At 38.4% G+C, this 19,012-nt stretch overlaps 1 protein-coding gene across 3 annotated transcripts in view; it reads right to left on the reverse strand.

Annotated features, from left to right (window-relative positions):
• Arhgap10 (Rho GTPase activating protein 10) overlaps window positions 1-19,012 on the reverse strand; it is a 290,987-nt gene that overhangs the window by 146,283 nt on the left and 125,692 nt on the right. For all 3 annotated transcript variants that reach the window (XR_005737333.2, XM_040293220.2, XM_005327533.5), the window contains exon 11: window positions 1,269-1,350. Coding sequence is in view for 2 of the 3 variants with exons in the window: in XM_040293220.2 (XP_040149154.2) it covers window positions 1,269-1,350 (82 nt within the window). In the remaining variant the exon portion in view is untranslated. The remainder of the gene's footprint in view (window positions 1-1,268; window positions 1,351-19,012) is intronic.

The raw sequence follows: 19,012 nt of genomic DNA on the forward strand, positions 1-19,012 counted from the left end.
AAAATAGCAAGATGGTAATTTGGAGCAGCCTCCAAGAGTGCTGCTGGTCCATTATTTGCGAGGCATATTGCAGCTGCAAAAATAAACATTTAGTACCTTATGTGTTACCCATACAAATACAGAGGTGAATGTCGTCTTTCTGCAGATTTGCCTTTGTTAACTGCCCAACACAGTATATAAGTTCAAGGTTTTACTGCATTTGAAAGACTGACTTCTCACCAACTTAGCCACACAATCTTTCTGTCATTCAAGCTCACTTTTCCAAAGCACTTCTTGAATCTGCGGACATACAGCCTCTCTCCAGTATACTGCCTTGACTAAAGATGATTAGCATGACTTGCTTTGGATCTCAGTAATCATCAACATGGTGAACAGTTAACATCCATACCAAGATTGCCATGTTCATTATTGCTCCCATTGCCTAGACTCTCTGTTAGCATGAAATAAGACATCTTCAACCCATTTTATAAGCCTTATGCTGAAATTTCCTTGTACTGTATAGACCCACTTCCACTTTTCAAATCATGCTCTTTCCTTTTTTCCTAAACCCTTTGGAAATAGAAAATGCTTTCCAATACATTCACCTGGTACCTGCTTTGGCAGTTTACACAGAGCCATAATGCTTTCTGCAGAGCTTATTGGAATTGATCTATGGTGTTTCCACAGAACAACTGTCCTCACCAATTTCCCAGTGCAATTCATGATCTGCCAAATTATCAACTCCAAAAGGCCAGCAATCTGCCAAAATAGCAGTAGTGCTTGAACGAAAGTGGCAACAGACTGAACCTGGGTGACTGTAGATCTGTATCACTACCTTTATTCCTCAAAGCATCATGAATAAGGCTACATAATGCTGAATCCTGTATAAATCAATAGAATAAAGCATAAATTATTAAATCAAGCAAAATAATGACAGCAGTTAATGTTGCCTCGTATTATCTCAGTGAATAACAAAATGAATTGCAACCGTGCATCATGCTCACTCAGAAGACTATCTGATCCAAAAAGAAGAAATGGAGCATTCTGATGACTTCTCAAAGCCAGTCAGAGTGGTGAAGTCAAGAAAAGTCAAATAAAACTGAATGACTTGTGCTTGCTGCTGCCACCCTATGCCAGACTACTAGAGGGCTGAATGTTCCTAAAGTGAATTCAAATACCAGTGTCAGCAAGAAACTTGCCACAAACACTGTAGAACAAAAATAACATAAAAATGAACACCAGTCAAACTACAGGTTTTGAAATGAAGCTAAACCACCGTTTATTCTTACAGCTTCTTTTCCACCCAGAGCTTCCAACCACTGCTTCCTTTCCTCTTCTGAAAACGCCTGCATGGTCAAGGAAACACCAGGCCTGAAAGACACCAAGAACAATCAGGTTATCCGAGGGCACAAGACAAAACTTCCTAAAGACAGTAGAATGAATCAACATAACGCTCCTGTGTTCATATATGAGTACACAACCAATATAATTCCCTATCATGAAAAACCACAAGAATGGGATTCTGATTAGAATAAGTTGTAATCTATGTACAATATGTCAAAATACACTCTACTGTCAGATATATCTAAAAAGAATTTAAAAATAAATTTTTTTTAAAAAGCTGGGCACAATGGCACATGCCTATAATTTCAATGACTGGGAAGACTGAGGCAGGAGGACTGCAAGTTCAAAGCCAGCTTCAGCAACTTAAAAAGGCCCTAAGCAACTCAGTAAGACCCTGACTCTAAATAAAATTCAAAAAAAGGGCTGGAAATGTAGCTCAGTGATTAAGTGCCCCTGGGTTCAATACCCACTACCCCAAAAAACAAAAACAAACAAACCAAAAAAAAACCCTCTTCCTAATTTCCTAAGAGTTTACTATGAAGTTTAAGTTTCTGGTGTATTTATATTTAAAAAAATGTCAGAAGCACTAAATACATTCACATTACTGTGAAACCATCTAACTTGAGAAATGTTTTTCATCTTGCATTTATCAATTTCTCTTGAAAATTTAAAAAATTTTATTTTCGCATATAAAATTTTCTGTCTTAACCCTTTTACACAGACAAGTAGCAAATACATTCACACTGTTGTGCAACAGTGGCCACCATCCACCTCCAGAATGTTCCATCCTGTAGAACTGAAGCTCTGTACAGCCACTAAACACCACGTCCCATTCCCCATCTTCTTGGCCCCTAGAGGCCACCATTCTACTTTCAATTTTCATGATTTAGACTATTCTAGATACCACACATAAGTAGAATCATAAAGTGTTTGTCTTTTCATAACTGGCTTCTGTCACTTAGCATCTTTAAGACTCATCGCATTGGAACATGCATCAGAATTTTTGCCCCTTTTTAAGGCTAATATTCCATTGTGTGTATATGACACATTTTATTTCTCCAGTGTCATATCTAGGAACACTTTGGCTACTTCTACATTTTGGTTATTGTGAATAATGTTACTGTAAAAAATGGGTGCAGTTTCTTTTTGTTTGTTTTTGGTACCGGAGATTGAACCCAGGGGTATCTAACTACTGAACCACATCCCCAGCCGTTTTTTCTATTTTTACTTAGAGACAGGATCTTGCTAAAGCTGCTGAGGCTGGCTTTGAACTTACAGTTTCCTGCTTCAGTCTCCTGAGCTGCTGGATTAACAAGTGTGTATCCCCCTCCCTGCCCCGCCATGGCTGGCCAAACTGGAATTCAAATATCTTTTCAAGTCGCTTCTCTAAATTCTTTCAAGTATATTCCCAGAAATGGAGTTATTGGGTGATACAGTATATATATACATGTTTATATACAGTGATAAATAAGTGTAAGAAAAATGCTTCCCATCATCATGTCATCAAGGAAATGAAAATTAAAATAAGATAATCACTACATACCAATTAGAAAGTCCAAAATTTTAAAAAGTGAAAATATTAAATGCTGATGAAAATGCAGAACAACAGGAACTATTATTTGTGGCTGGTAGGAATGCAAAATGATACTTATGCTTTGAAAGAGTCTGGTAGTTTCTTATAACAATAAACCTACTCCTATCATAGGAACCAGAAATCATATTCTTTGGTAGAGTATTTACCAAAGTCATTGAGAACTATGTTCCCACAAAAACCTGCACAAGGATGCTTCTCACAGTTTTATATATAATTGCTAAAACTTGAAAGCAACCAAGATGTCCTTCAGTAGGTCAATAAACTATAGTAGATCCAGACAATAGAACATTAATCGATGCTAAAAAGAAATTCACTATCACACCATGAAAAGCCATGAAGTGACCTCATGTGAAAGAAGGCAGTCTGAAATGGCTGTATGAGTCCAATAGTACGACAATTCTGGAAAACACAGAAACATAGGTAGTAAAAAGGTCAGTGGTTGCCAAAGGCTGGGTGGGAGAGGAGAACAGAGCACAGAGGATTTTCAGAACAAACACTCCATATGACATTACAGCAATAGATACATGTAATCACACATTTTTTCAAACCCATAGAATGTACAACCCTAAGAGTGACCCCTCATGTAAATTATGGACTTTGTGTGATCATGATGTGTCAAAGCAGGCTCATCAACTGTAACGAATGAACTGATGTGGACGGGGTGCCGATTATAGGGGAGGCTATGTAGCATGGGAGCAGGGGGTAAACAGGAAATCTCTACAGCCAGCCTCCTCACTAGAACTATAAAACAGATGGAGAATGGAAAGGTCAAAAGGCAACTAGGTCCGGCCACACAGAGCCTCCTTGGCTATAGCTAAGGATTTGGTTTGTCCTAAGGGCCACTAAAGGTTTTTAGTAGGGAAGCATGACCATATTAAAACTGCACCCAAACACTCTGGCTACTGGGTAGAGAATTCATGGAACATAGTCAAGAGTAACTGCATAGATATATTAGAAAACTAGAAAGAAATAAAATAACAGAAATTAAAAAAAAGATGAGCTTGAAAAATACTCCAGAAATGATTCTACATGCTGTAGGCATCAATAAGAAAGATGTCACTCCAATAAAGCATAGTGCCAGGCGTGGTGGCACTGGACTGTAATCTCAGTGACTCGGAAGGCTGAGGCAGGAGGGTCACAAATTTGAGGCCAACCTCAGCAACTTAGCAAGACCACTCAGCCTTAGTGAGATCCTGTCTCAAAATAAAAATATAAAAAGGACTGGGGATGCGATTCAGTGGTTAAGAGCCTCTGGGTTCAATCACAGTACCAATGAATCAATAAACAAAATATAAATGCTAGATCAACTACAACATAACATCAACTGGTAAAGTAGTAAAGGTGTTCACTGAAAGACAAAAACAGTAGCAAAAAAGGACTTAAAATTTTTATACTCATAGTATCAGACAATGGGCCTAAAGAAATTCTTTGTACTCTCAAACCTGTGTTCTCCTAAAACTTTCCCTATGTGTGAGGGGATGTATCAGCTCCAGATAGGTAGTTTGATATTCTTAACCCAGTTACACACAGAGCAGCAAACAGAGATGTTGGGCAGATGGAAAAGTGACTGGTTCTAGTAACTCGGAACATAAGAAAGAAGTTTTGAATGTCAGAGTTTAAAGAGTTATGAACTAGAATTTATAGATAGCACAACGGGTAGGGATTAATTGTTAAATTTCAGGCCAAAGAGCCATACTCTGTCTGCATAAATCCAAAGTGGCATTCAAAGGTGAATATCACTGTAAGCCTTGCCTCCAAGCCCAGTGACTCAAAGTTGAGCTGCTGCGTGAACTACAGCAGCAAACATAGAAATAGATCGTTCACAAGGGAAGAAAATCCTATTTGCTTACATTTTGACAAACAATATCATAACACTTCCACTTCTGAGAACTAATTTATCATGCTACACATTCTTCAGAACGCCAGCACTTGCGACACATGGCTTGCATTAAAGGGGTCAGCTACTAGTATTACATAAGGCTGGGTTTCCATCCGACCACAACACTCGCTCACATTCCATCCTGTTTACTGAACCCTATCTCTAAAACATTAGCGTGGGAAAAGTAACACGTCATGCATTCAAACATGGCTTAGTCATTTCAAATTTCTCAAGTTTCTTTTTTCTTTTTTAAAATCATCAATTGCTAGGATATCATGAAGCAAAATGAGACATTAGGAAGCATTGAATCCTCTCGAAACTGAAGTATTACAGGTTGGAACCCTGACTGTTTCTAAAACTGTAGTCTTTTGGGAATATTCAGAATACTTTCATGGACTTTACCAGGTCAGCATCCTTAATCTGAAAATCTGAAATTAGAAAAAGGGCAGGGGGTAGAGCACACACTTAACATGCAGGAGACCCTGGGTTCCATCACCAGAACCACAAAAAAAAAAAAAAAAAAAAACAGAAATTTTGAAACTATGAACATCAACAAGTGGCTGGAGTATTTCAGATCAAAGATGCTCAACCTGAAACAGTGTCTCTATTAAACTGTACTATAAAAATGCTGTAGCTCTTAAAACAAGATATGTTTTATTAATAAAATTTAATGGATAATATAAGACAATAAGGCAAATATAAGGATAAAAAAAGAACAGAACATTTTACAACACGTGTTGGATTATTGCATATAAATAAGAAAAAGCCATTACATCTTGATTTCATGGAGAAGCCAGGATGACAAAATCAGTGACTGCACCAGAGTTAGATTAGAATTGGAAAAGTCTAACTTGGGGTTACTGGAGCCAGTCCTGCTGCTGTGTTGCACTGGCTAGGCCAAGCACATAGCCTTGTCTGATTCATCTGACACCTCATTTCAAACAAACTACTACCATGCACCAGGCACTAGCTCTGACTAAGTCACCATGCACAGCAAATCAAAACTGATTCTTGGTGAATACAGAGGCAACGGTCTAATAGCATAAGTCTCAGGAAGGAAAAAAAATGAACCAAGTGAAAACAAACTGCCAAGCAAGTTTGTTATCTGCGGAGTTTAAGGTTAGGATTGAAATCTGCAGAAAGGAACAGTTATGATAAACATTTTCTTTTGTTTCATTTGTTTGGGTTTTGTTTTATTTGGTATTAGGGACTGAACCCAGGGTGCTTAACCACTGAGCTACCTCCCCAGCACCTCACCCTCTTTCGTATTTTATTTAGAGAGAGGGTCTCCCTGAGTTGCTTAGGGCCTCACTAAGTTGCTGAGGCTGGCTTTGAACCCATGATCCTCCTGCCTCAGCCTCCCAAGCAGCTGAGATTACAGGCATGTGCCATCACACCTGGCTCATTTTCTTGTGGGAGATATATATAAATATATATGTAGTTGTAGATGAACCTACGGTATCTTTATTTTTATGTGGGGCTGAGGATCAAACCCAGTGTCTCACACATGAGAGACGAGTACTCTACCACTGAGCTACAGCCCCAGCCCCCATTTTCTTGTTCTTAAATCAGCATCTCAACCTCTTTTCAGTCATTCATCAAATAGTAACAACAACAACATAGTATATATACCGGGCACTATCTTAGGCCCTGGTATGAGAAGTAGTCTCAGCAGCTATTGTCTAGATTCTACATTTTACCCCATATCCATTATTTGTTCCAACTGCATTTTTACGATTCTGTCAACACACATGCATGGTATGTTTCCCTTGTATTTCACTTAATAGGTCACTGAGTTTAAAATACAGAAAAAACACAGATACAAGTAGAGAGAACCATCCACAAGTATGATGAGACATTATCATAAATAGAGAAGATGTTACAAGAGAAAAAAACTAAAATGTAGCTACCAAAACTTATGACAGTAACAATCAGGAAAACTCTGATGTTTTTCTAAGAGGAATGCTGAAAAGGATAAAAACCAAACCAACATGTTACAAGTCTTGTACTAAAGGTTATCATGAAGCCAAACAGAAGACTTTGAAAGATTAAAAAAATGTGGTAGTGGAAAGGAAATCAGTTTCTCATAAGGGCTTGGGGGGGGTGGTGCTAGAATCCAGGAATCATTTTCCAGAGGTGATCAGGATATCTGCCCAATTTTACTCAGAGTGAAAGTCTTTATGACTTTTTTTCTGTCCACCAAAAAGATGTTTCAAATTGGGCAAGTGGACCGTAAGACAGTCAGAAGCAGTATTACATGTTCCAATCAGAGTGAACTCAATCATTGGAGAACTTCTGTTTCTGCTCAGAATGTAGAAAATTGCTCTCCTCGTAACTATAAGATGGAGAAATCTATAAAAATCAGTATTCTTTAAATATAAGGAGTTGAAAATGCAAAAACAATAAAAAAAAGTCCTAGTGAACCAAAATCCAGGAAGCTACAAGCCACATCTTGTAGAGAATGTGTAAACACACACACACACACACACACACACACACACACACACACTCATAGCTGCTTTCGTCTTAGAGCTGTAACAAAGACAAAGAGAACAGGAATTTTAATAAAAATTTTAAAGTATAGGGCATCTCACTCCAGCAAAAATGGCAATTATCAAGAATACAAGCCTTTGGTACAGGAGTCCCCTATGTTTCTCCTTTGCTAGCAAAGCAATAAATCTTTTTCCTTTTTCTTAAAAAAAAAACAAAACATTAATAAGTGTTGATGAGGATGTGGGGGAAAGGTACAGTCATACATTGCTGTGGCACTGCAAGTTGGTACATCCACTCTGGAAAGAAGTATGGAAATACCTCAGAAAACTTGGAATGAAACCATCATCTGACCCAGCTATCCTACTCTTTGGTCTATACCCAAAAGACTTAAAATCAGCATACTACAGTGATGTAGCCACATCAATGTTCATAGCAGTTTAATTCACAATAGCTAAACTATGGAACCAACCTAGATGCCCTTCAACAGATGAATAGATAAAGAAAATGTGGTACATATACACAAAGGAATATTATTCAGCCTTAAAGAATGAAATTATGGCATCTGCAGGCAAACAGGTGGAACTAGAGAATATCAGGCTAAGTGAAATAAACTAATCCCAAAAAGCCAAAGGTCGAATGTTGTCTCTGATAAGCTTATGCTGATTCATACAGGGGTGGGGCCCATAGGGAAGAATGAAGAAACCTTAGATTATGTAGAGGGGAGGGGAGGGGAGTGAGGGGAGGGGAGTGAAGAGAGAGGGGGAGGGGAGTGAAGGGAGAGGGGGAGGGGAGGGGAGTGAGGGGAGGGGAGTGAAGGGAGAGGGGGAGTGGAGAGGGGGGAGGAAGGGAGGGGCTGTGGGGACAGGAAGGACAGTAAAATCAGACAGACATTATTACCCTACATATGTGTATGATTACACTTCCGGTGGTGTGACTCTGCACCACAGAGGAATGAGAAGTTGTGTTTCATTTGTGTACAATGTGTCAAAATGCATTCCAGTGCTAGGTATAACTAATTAGAACAAATTAAAAAAAAAAAAAAGAAGGGAGACCAGTAGAATAGAAGAAGGGGATTAAGAGGAGGACAGGAAGGGGAAGGGGAGGTACTGGGAAATGAAAATGATCAGATTATACCATTTGTGTAGACATATGAATACATTATAACAAAGACCACAGTTATGTATAATTATAATGCGCCATTAAAAAAAAATACTTCACTACATTGACAAATTAAGGAAAAATAAATGATCATTTCTACAGCCATTGAAAAATATTCCATTAAAATTCAAACCTATTCACAATTTAAATTGGGAATAAACAAATTTCCATGATATTAAAAAGGCATCTACAAACCATTTTGAACTAATGTCATGTTCAACGGTGCAATAATGAGTGCTTCTCCCCTAAGATCAAGAATAAGGCAAAATTTGTCATATCAACACTTCTACTCAATATTTTATGAGAGGAATTAGGCAGTGTAAGAAAGAAATAAAGCTGTCTATTCACATATGATATCACTGTGCATGTTTAAAAATCCTAAAGAAACTGCTAGAGTTAATAAGTGAACTTAGCAACATTAAGCCAACTACATTCTATATGTTAACAGTGATCAGCTGGAAAATTAAATGTTCAACAAGCGTCTTTTAAAATTGATATCTGGAAACAAAAAAAAAATAGGAAAATTTACAAACAAGGCCCATAACATCTATGCTGAAAATTCTAAGACAGTTCTGAGAAAAACTAAAGCTCTGACCCAATGGAACACCATGCTCAGGATCCCTACAGCTTTATACTTATAATACTGAATTGTCAGTTTAGGGCTTTTTGGTTTCTGTTTTCTGTATTGTTTTTTTTTACAGGAATGAAATAATTCTAAATTTTACATGGGAACATACATAAAAGATCTACAATAACAATTTTAAAAACAACAGAGAACTTATACCAAAAGCCACAATAATCATGATAGTGTGGAATTGGCAAAAAAGATAGGCAAAGAAAACTAGATTATTTAGAAATAAACATACACTTATATAGCCAAATTATTTTTGACGATTAAAGTCTATCAATAAGTGGGACTGGAAATACTGGATATCTATACAGGAAAACAAATCTTAATCCTCATACAGAACAACTCCCTCAAAAAAGTCTTTGTAAGTCATTACTTCTTTTGTTAGACAACATGGGAAATATTCTTCAAAACCTTGGAGTATACTCTAGCAAATTGTTTTGAATTAATAAATTCCATCAAAATTAAGACCTCTTTCTCATCAAAAGACATTGTTAAGAAACAGGTAATTTAAAAAGAAAATAAGCAACCCATAGATCAAATATTTGCAATTTGATATACCTGATGAAGGATTTATATACCAAATAATTAAAGAATTCCTAGAATTAGCTAAAAGACAATCAACACAATTTTTTTTTAAATGGTACAAGATTTGACTAGCTACTTCACAAAAGAAACCATAAATGTCCAATTGCACATGCAAAAGTGTTCAACATCATTAGTTATGATTGGCTTAAATGAAAAAAGAATATTAACATAATCAAACAGTGGTATTTGAAGGCAAAGTACAACTACTTTGGAAAACTGATTTCCTAAAATGTCAAATATACATATACTATCAACCCAGCAAATCCTACTTCAGGTATTTACCCAAGACACATGAGAATGTGTGTCCACAAAACACTTGCACTAATGATTTATTCCAGTTTTATTCACAAAAATACAAATAATCCACAATGAAGTGGTCTTCAGCACACTTTTGAAAAATAAATTCATATCAATGTCAATTTGGATTTCCATTTAAATCAGAACCAATTCAAAATGAGGCTTTCAACACAACACTATGAAAAACACAAAAGCCTATATACAGGAAATGATTCTAACTCTACCTACTCTGTGTTTTACCAATTTTAAGTCTTTAAAAATAATTCCCTTACCTATTCTCTCAAAGCTGGAATCTGAGAATTTTATTTTATTTATCTATTTATTTATTTGGCAGTACAGGATAGAACCCAAGCCCTCGCATATGACTCACCATTTCTGAGAGGGATAGAGCTACCAAGAGCCCTTCACATTTGCTTTACTTCACTGGCTACACCATACCCAAGTCAAGCTACTGATACACTTTTTAAATTCAAATATACACCTCATACATATATTTACATGAAACATTTGTAAATTCAATTCCACAAACATTTTGGGTAATCTCTGTCTCATCCAATGCTTCAAAGTAGGACTCCTCAGCAGTGGCACTACTCGATGCTGGACCAGAGGGCACTTTGTCATGGGGGGCTGTCCAGTGCGTTGTAGGCTACTTAACAGCATGGTGGGCCTCTGGCCACTGGGTGTCAGGAGCAGCTGCCTACCCTCCTCCAAACCCTACACAATTATCAGAGTTAAATGTCTCTAGATACTGCCAAATGTCCACCCCCATCACCACTGTGAGAAAGTCACCCACAGTGGAGAACTTTTGATTCAACAAATTCTCTCAACTGGTTTTCCCAAGATTTTCTGTTATTCTTATGTCCTGGGCCTGCCCTCCTCCAAGTTCCTAATCTGTTACCTAATCTTCAGGAATCGGTTTAGGGACCTGGGATACAGCAAGTGGTACAGATCATGCCTGAGGCCCAGGCTCTAATTCCTAGCACTGCACAAAAAAAACAAAATGAAGTTGATTTTTTCTTCCCTCCTCTTTTTATCCTTCTTTTCATGGTGCTACTACAAATACAGAAAATAGAATTCGTTGTGACATATCCATACATTATGCACTTGACATAATTTGGTCAGTTTCCCCAGGATCTCCTCTTTTGCCCCTCCAGTACCCTTCCTCTACTCTACTGGTCCCGTTTCTATTTTCATGAGGTTCCCCTACCTTACCCCCCACACACACTAGATACCATAAATGAGAGACAACATATGACCCTTGCTTTCTGAGGCTGGCTTATTTTGTTTAACATAAACAATGCTCCCAGTTCCATCCATTTTCCTGAATATGACATAATATCGTTCTTGAAAAGAGAATTTAAAAATCACTTTCTCTAGCACTTTGCCACCGGACTCGCTAATGCTTCTCTGCTCCCATGGCACCTTGGACTTCTGAACCAACTCGCTTATCAACTCTCCTACTCTGCAGTTCCCCTAAAGTCACACCTTTTAATTACTGGTTTATTCTTGCATGCTCAGGGCCAAACACAATCAATTGTTTAGTTGCCTCAATGAGATGCACTATAAAATACATATTTTTTCTAGTTAATGTGTTACATAAACACTTGCATGATTACTCAGTAACTGCATGGGCTTCTGAAGCACTAGGCTCTCAAATTACTATTTTACTGCGAGAAACAGGACAGCATCCACACAGATGCCAAGCACATGATTGGCACAAAAGCACTCTACAACACATAGTACTTCAGATACAGGAGTATCTTCCCCTCCCCCTCATCATCATGAGACTCTAAATGGGTAAATTACCAAAGCAAGCATCTTGCCAGCCTTTCAAGTGAGACACCCTAGAACTAGGCAAAATCACACCACACGTAATATTTTAAATGTCAGATTAATGAGAGCAAATGGGAAGCATTTTCTTTAAGCAGAACCTACATGTGATGTGTGGGAGAACTTCACAGAATGTTAATTATTTATCAAGCAAATGTGTGGGGGTCACAGCTCAACGTGGCATGTGGCAAGCATGCCAAAGAAGCGAAGGGCACATTACATAACACCACTGTTGGGGTGTGAAATATCACCCTCCAGGGAAGGTATCCCTCTTTACAGTTTGCCATGCCAGAATGACTATATGTTTCTATACACAAAGATACCATGTATACAAGATACTACAAAATATTTCCCCAACCTAAAATGAGGGACATGATCACTTATGCTGCCCATGGTATTTGAAATGTGGTTGGCATTAAGTGGTGAATATTTATAGTCACTTAAGACCCTTATTTTAGTGATAACAAGAATTTATTTGTATCAGTATTCGTTTTTGTAAAAAACTTTACTAACTTATAATTCATACCACAAAACTGACTCACTTAAAGTGTATGATTCAACAGCTTTTCATGTATTAACAGACTTGTGTAATCATCACCAAAATCAACTACAGAATACTTGTTTCACCCCAAGAAGACACCCATATTCATTAGCCATTGCTCCCCAACCCTCTCCAAACCCCCAATGCAAGAAGCCATCAATTTACTGTCTATTATAATAGATATGCCTGTTCTAAACATTTCATATAAATGGAATCAATGTTTTTTTTTTAAAGAGAGTGAGAGTGTGTGTGTGTGAGAGAGAGAGGATTTTTTAATATTTATTTTTTAGTTTTCAGTGGACACATCATCTTTGTATGTGGTGCTGAGGATCAAACCCAGGCCACACGCATGCCGCCAGGCGAGCGCGCTACCACTTGAGCCACATCCCCAGCCCCTGGAATCAATATGTTTATGTCCTCAGGGATGATCACGTTATAGCACATACTACTTTTTAATTGCTAAATCATTTTCATCATATGGATATTTCATAGTTATCCATTAATTTGCATACAGACATTTGGGTTGTTTTGGTTAAGAATAATGCATCTACCACCATTTGTGTACATGTGCTTTGGTGTGCTTTTGTTTTTGTTTTGTTCGTAGCACTGGGGATTGAACCCAGGGCCACACATGGTAGTCAAGCACTCGAACATTGAGCTACACCCCCAGGGTCACATGTACACATTTTTGCATAGATACACCTTGTCACTTCTCTCATATAGCTATCTAGTGGTCGAATTTCTGAATCAAATAATGAAGTTATGTTTAACTTTTTGAAGAACTGCCAACCTGTTTTCCAAAGCAGGTATGCCATTTTAAATTTCCGCCTTCAGTGTATGGGGGTTATAATTTTTCCAGATCCTTGCCAAAACTTGTTACCAGCTGGCTTTTTACTTTTTTGATATTAAACATCTTCAAAGTGCTTATCTGCCACTGTATATTTTCTTTGGAGAAAGGTCCACTTCACATCTTTTGCCCATTTAAAATTTTAATGTGTCTTTTTATTATTCAATTGAGTTCTTTATATATTTGGAAATAAGTCCCTTATCAAACACGATTTTCAAGTACTTTCTCCCATCCTGTAAATTTGTGATCTACATTTTTTTTACTGTGTCCTTAGCATGTGTTCTTAAATGCTGCCTTTTAGCTAAGCAAATATTCAGTTACCTTTTAGTGAACCGAGGGGAAAGCGTGAAGCACATATCCACCTAAGAATTGATAAAAAGCAATGATGGCCAGTTAGTCTCCACCCTGCTCCCTACAAGTCATGATCCCCTTTGGTCTCAGTCATAAGGATTACAACAGCACATAGATGCTAGAAATAAAGCAGATTCTCTAACCTAAGAACTAAAAGCCTCCCATGTAACTAGGTAAAACTCTGTTCAAGCCAGTGATATGAACAAAAGTCGTGTCTGCAATCTCTGGAAAGTATCCCTACAGCAAAAGATGACACTCCACGATAAATGGGAGCAGGCATCTTGAACCTGAGGTACCCGGGAAGGTGAACCATGTGCAACAGGAAGCCAAGATCTGACACTAAAAAGCTTACATCAACCCTGACCTGGCCAACTCCAGCTTCCCACACAAGTGAAAAAATAAATCCTGACATTAATTAAACAATGTTGACTTTTTCTGTTACTCGCAGCCAAACCTGATCTGAACAATGCCACAATTAAGTGAATGCTCTTGATTAACATCTATACAGATCAGATCGAGTCCAGGCTCCACTCTGCAACTTGCTTGTATCACCTACCATCACAATGCTACCTGACTATTCTTCTTATAATAAAAAGTAAAAACTAACACTTGGCAAGAGGACACTATTTATACTAAATCTTTGTCAGCAACTTCGAAATTGCTGCACAATAGGATCCCAATAGGAACTCCATAGAAACCCATTTACAACACATACACACACACCCAAATGGGTTGAATTTTTTTTTTCTTTAGGCAGAATGCAAACACTAGAATTCACTGTACCATTCGATAGAAAAAAGTGCAGCTGACAGTTGCTTGACTTAATCTAATCCCAGTTCTATGACTTCTAAGCAACACTTCAATTACATTTAATCCAGTACAAATTTGGTGAATGCCCACCATATATAAGGGATTACATTTGGTACTATAGTACCCAGCAATGCAACATGAGATAGGCTTTCTATTCCCATGGAATTCATATCTAATATACAATAACTTGCTTATAATTCCTAGTAGTCTACATGGCCAGAAACCAGGAAAACAAGTAAGAGACTATCTCATTTACACTTCTAATTAATGCCTTCAAGCTCCAGAATTCAAGACGTCAATGTACATTCACCCCCTCATCCCAATCCCACTAGTTTTTGTTCCACAAGTGAGCAACACAGATGATGGGGGGGGGTGGCTACTGCCCACCAACAAAGGGAACCTCTTCCCCTGGCAAATACTATCCATTGGTAAGAGCTAACACTAATAGATATGTTCCTGTTTAGAAATGAAAATTAAAAACAATAACCTGCAACTATTTTTAAAAGCTTAATTCTTAAGACTCTTATATGATGTACTATGAACATTACAAATAATTTTCCAAGTTAGAGCTTTAGAAAAGACTAGACAAAAAAGCTTGTTTTTGTTTTGTTTTGAATACCAGGGAATTGAACTCAGGGGCACTCAACCACTGAGCCACATCCCAGCCCTATTTTGTATTTTATTTAGAGACAGGGTCTCAGTTAGTTGCATAGCACCTTGCTTTTGCTGATGCTAGCTTTGAACTTGCAGTCCTCCTGACTCAGCCTCCCAAGCCACTGAGGTTACAGGCATGCATCACTGTGCCCAGCAAAAAGCATATATTTTCATATATTGCTGATAGGACTGCAAATTGGTGCAATCACTATGGAGATTTCTTAGAAAACTTGGAATGAAACCACCATTTAATCCCACTCCTCGGTCTATACCCAAAGGACTTAAAAACAGCATACTACAGAGACACAGCCACATCAATGTTTAAAGCAGCTCAATTCACAATAGCTAAACTGTGGAAGCAAACTAGGTGCCCTTCAACAGATGAATGGATAAAGAAACTGGAATGTATACACAAGGGAATATTACTCAGCATTAAGAGAGAACAAAATTATTGCATCTGCAGGTAAATGGATAGAGTTGGAGAATAACATGCTAAGTGAAGTAAGCCAATCCCCAAAAACCAAAGGCCGAATGTACTGATAAGTGGATACTGATCCATAAAATGAGGGTGGGGGACTTTGATTGGTCAAAGGGAAGGGAGAAGAGGAGAAGGGATATGGGGGCAGGAGAGGTGGTGGAATGTGATGGACATTATAACCCTAGGTACATGTACAACTGCACATACGGTGCGATGCTACATCACGTACAATCAGAAAAATGAAAGTTGTGCTGCAACTGTGTACAATGAATCAAAAATGCATGCTGCTGTCATATATACCGAATTAAAATAGATTTATAACGAAACATATTTTGCTTTGGACCCAGAGCTATAAAGTTAGCCAATATGCATATGTATACATATATATGTATATACATATACTTATTTTGATGATACACATATGTAATGCTAAATTTGTACACCCCCCAAAATTCTGGGGTCTAGGGGTTTAGCTCAGTGGTAGAGCACTTGCCTAATGTGCATGAGGCCCTGGTTCCTTCTCCAGCACCACAAAAAAGTAAAATAAAACCCCTTGGAAAATTTACAAAAACCAAAGTCCCCCAATTCATTTACTGTTTGAAATGCCTATTCAACATCCCAGGGGAAGACTGAGTAAGCAGCTGGATATAAGAACCTGGAGTTCAGGGAACAGATAATGAATTTTGGAGTTATCACTGTGTGAATGAGGCTAAGGCACAGAAAGATAGTATCAAATGTTTTCTTTCACAGGTAGGATCTAGAATTTAAAAAATAAAAAAAGACCTGAAAGTAATGAAGGGACTAGTAGGAAAGTGGAAGCGGACCAGGAAGATGGGCAAGAGAGAGATAAATCAGAGTGGGAGATAGGATAAAGGATATGATCAAAACATGATATATGCATGCACAGAAATGCCACAGTCAACCCCATTGATTTGTATAACTAATATGCATTCATTGTTAAGGTTTAGGAATGAGGTAACCTTCAAAAGCTAATGTGTGGGGCAAGAAAAACATTTTCAGATGTGAAATGATTAGATTATGAGACATATAACCTAATCAGTGGATTGGTCCATTGGGTATGGATTAACTGGGCAGTAAATGAAGGTATGTCTAAGGGAAGTAGGTTATTGGGGTATGCCTTTGGGAGTTATATTTTGCCTTGGTGATTGGAGTTCTCTCTGCTTCCTAGCGGCCACATCCTGGACTGTTTTCCAACATGCCCTTCCACCATGATGTTTTTCTGCCTTGTTTTGGACCCAGAGCTATGAAGTTAGCCAAGTGGGGACTGAAACTCTGAAACAGGGAGCCAAGATAAACTGTCCTTCCTCCAAATTTCTCCACTCTGGTATTTTGGTCACAGTGACCCAAAAACTAAAACAATATTTTTTTAAAAAGTAAAAAATAAAAAGTTAAAAAAATAAACCCACAAAAATATAATAACAACTCGAGGGACCCTTGGGGTAAGTGAAAATGTTCTGTGTCTTCACTGTAAGAATATTAATACCCTAAATAGGATGTTATACTCTAGTTTTTCAAGAGGTTACCATTGGGGGAAACTGGGTAAAGGGTACCCAGGATTCATCGATTGCATGCAGATCTACAAAATTAAATAAACTTGAAATAGCCTTAAAAAAATACGAGAGGCAAGATCATAAGGAAACATAAGGAGAGAAGAGTCCCAAGGACAGAGCCCTAAAGAACTCCAACATCAAGAGGTCTAGGAAATGAGGACCTGGTGAAGTAATATAAAAAATGCAAAAGACATTAAGTGGGAGAAAAAACAGTGCAATATCCTTGAACTAAGTAACATGATGTATCCTGGAGGAGAATGCAATGGACCGTGCCAGATTGCTGTCAGGAAGAGCATGAGCGCGGAGAGAGAATTCACTGTTGCACACAACAACATGGAGCCCACGGTTGACCTCAGGAGAGGTGGAGGCTTGACTTGAGAGAGCTCAAAAGATAAAAGGAGAAAAGTTGAGCTGCAGATATGATTGGTTTTTGAATACTTCCTGCTCCATACAGAAGAAAAGAAATGAGTCCCATGAAAGGCAGGGGTAGTTCATTAATGATGGTGGTAGTAGGTTTTGCTTTTTTAAAGATGGACGAAATAGGGCTGGGGGTTGTGGCTCAGCGGCAGAGCGCTTGCCTCGCACATGCAAGGCCCTGGGTTTGATCCTCAGCACCACATAAAAATAAATAAAATAAAGGTATTGTGTCCAACTACAACTAAAAAATAAATATAATTTTTTAAAAAGATGGATGAAATAACAGCACTTTGTACGTTATGGGAGGCCAAACCAATGTTAACAAGAGGTGCTTGAGAAATACTATGGGGCAACAGGAAGAGGACGGGAAGAGGGAGTGGGAAGAACAGAACAGAAGCTTGGCCTCAGGAGCACGGGCAGTTCACACAGTAGGGAACAGTAGGCAGGATGTCTGCACTGATGGTGGAGGTGGGTTACACAGCAGCAAAGGGCGCCTTAGCACTTCTCTCTTCATAAAGAAATAGGACATAGTCTTCAGGAAAGGCAGGCAGTGCCAGGCGCTCAGAGAAAGAAAAATGAAACATTGGTTCACTAGGAGAATGAAGGAACTAAGAAAACATGCACAGGGTAGCACTGAGGGCCTGAGGCCAGTGGGCATGAATCGGAAGGGACCCAGTGAACACGGTAGAACGTGTCTTTAGAAGAACAGACGGAACTGAACCTACTCAAGTTGGGGCTGTGCAACAAGTATAGCCTAGAAGGAAAGGACAGTGGAGTCGGGGGCCCCGAAAAGGGAGCAACTGGGGATTGGCTGTAAGAATTAAACTAGTTAGGAGTCTGGGGATATGAGGGCTAAGTCATGGCAAGATCAGTTCACTCGAGGCCTTTACTGGGGAATTTAAGGGTACTTACTAGAAAAAAAGAAATCAGGGAAGGATAGAAGGTGGTGTCAGAAAAAGAAAGGCTTGTGATCAAGCCTGGAAAGAGAATGTAGTCACTATCATAACAAGATTTAAGAACAAAGGATTGGTTATGGGAAGAGTGGTCGAGGTCACTGAAGGAGAGGAGTCTGGGCATCATGCAGAGGATCCTCTAAAATGATACTGAAATTATCAAGAATTTTTAGAAGGGAAGAATTGGAGATGACCAAACAAGGAACTAGAGATTCCACAAGCAGTTCAAAACACAGAAAAAAAAATTACAGATAATAGAGAGATTTGAGGAGGTAAAACCATGAGAAGGGATGAATCAATGGATGGATGGATGGATGGATAGATAGATAAGATAGGTAAGATAGGTAAAATAGGGAAAGAAAAGACAACCATAGAAAAATAATGTTTAAAGAGCAATAATTGAAGCAGAAGACCAAGAAATGTGAAGAGAACCCCAATGTCACTGTTCTAGAAGTCAAAAAATAGATGAGTTTCAGGAGATTGAAGGTGAAGGCTAGGTCAAACACTAGGGTAGCAGTAAGAACTGCACTCAGTTCCCTACCCGGTTTCTTTTCAGTGACCCACAGCAAGCTAACTCAACATCACCAAATCTGAGTTCAT

This window comes from Ictidomys tridecemlineatus, chromosome 9 (genome assembly GCF_052094955.1).
Source record: "Ictidomys tridecemlineatus isolate mIctTri1 chromosome 9, mIctTri1.hap1, whole genome shotgun sequence".
Classification (NCBI taxonomy): domain Eukaryota; kingdom Metazoa; phylum Chordata; class Mammalia; order Rodentia; family Sciuridae; genus Ictidomys; species Ictidomys tridecemlineatus.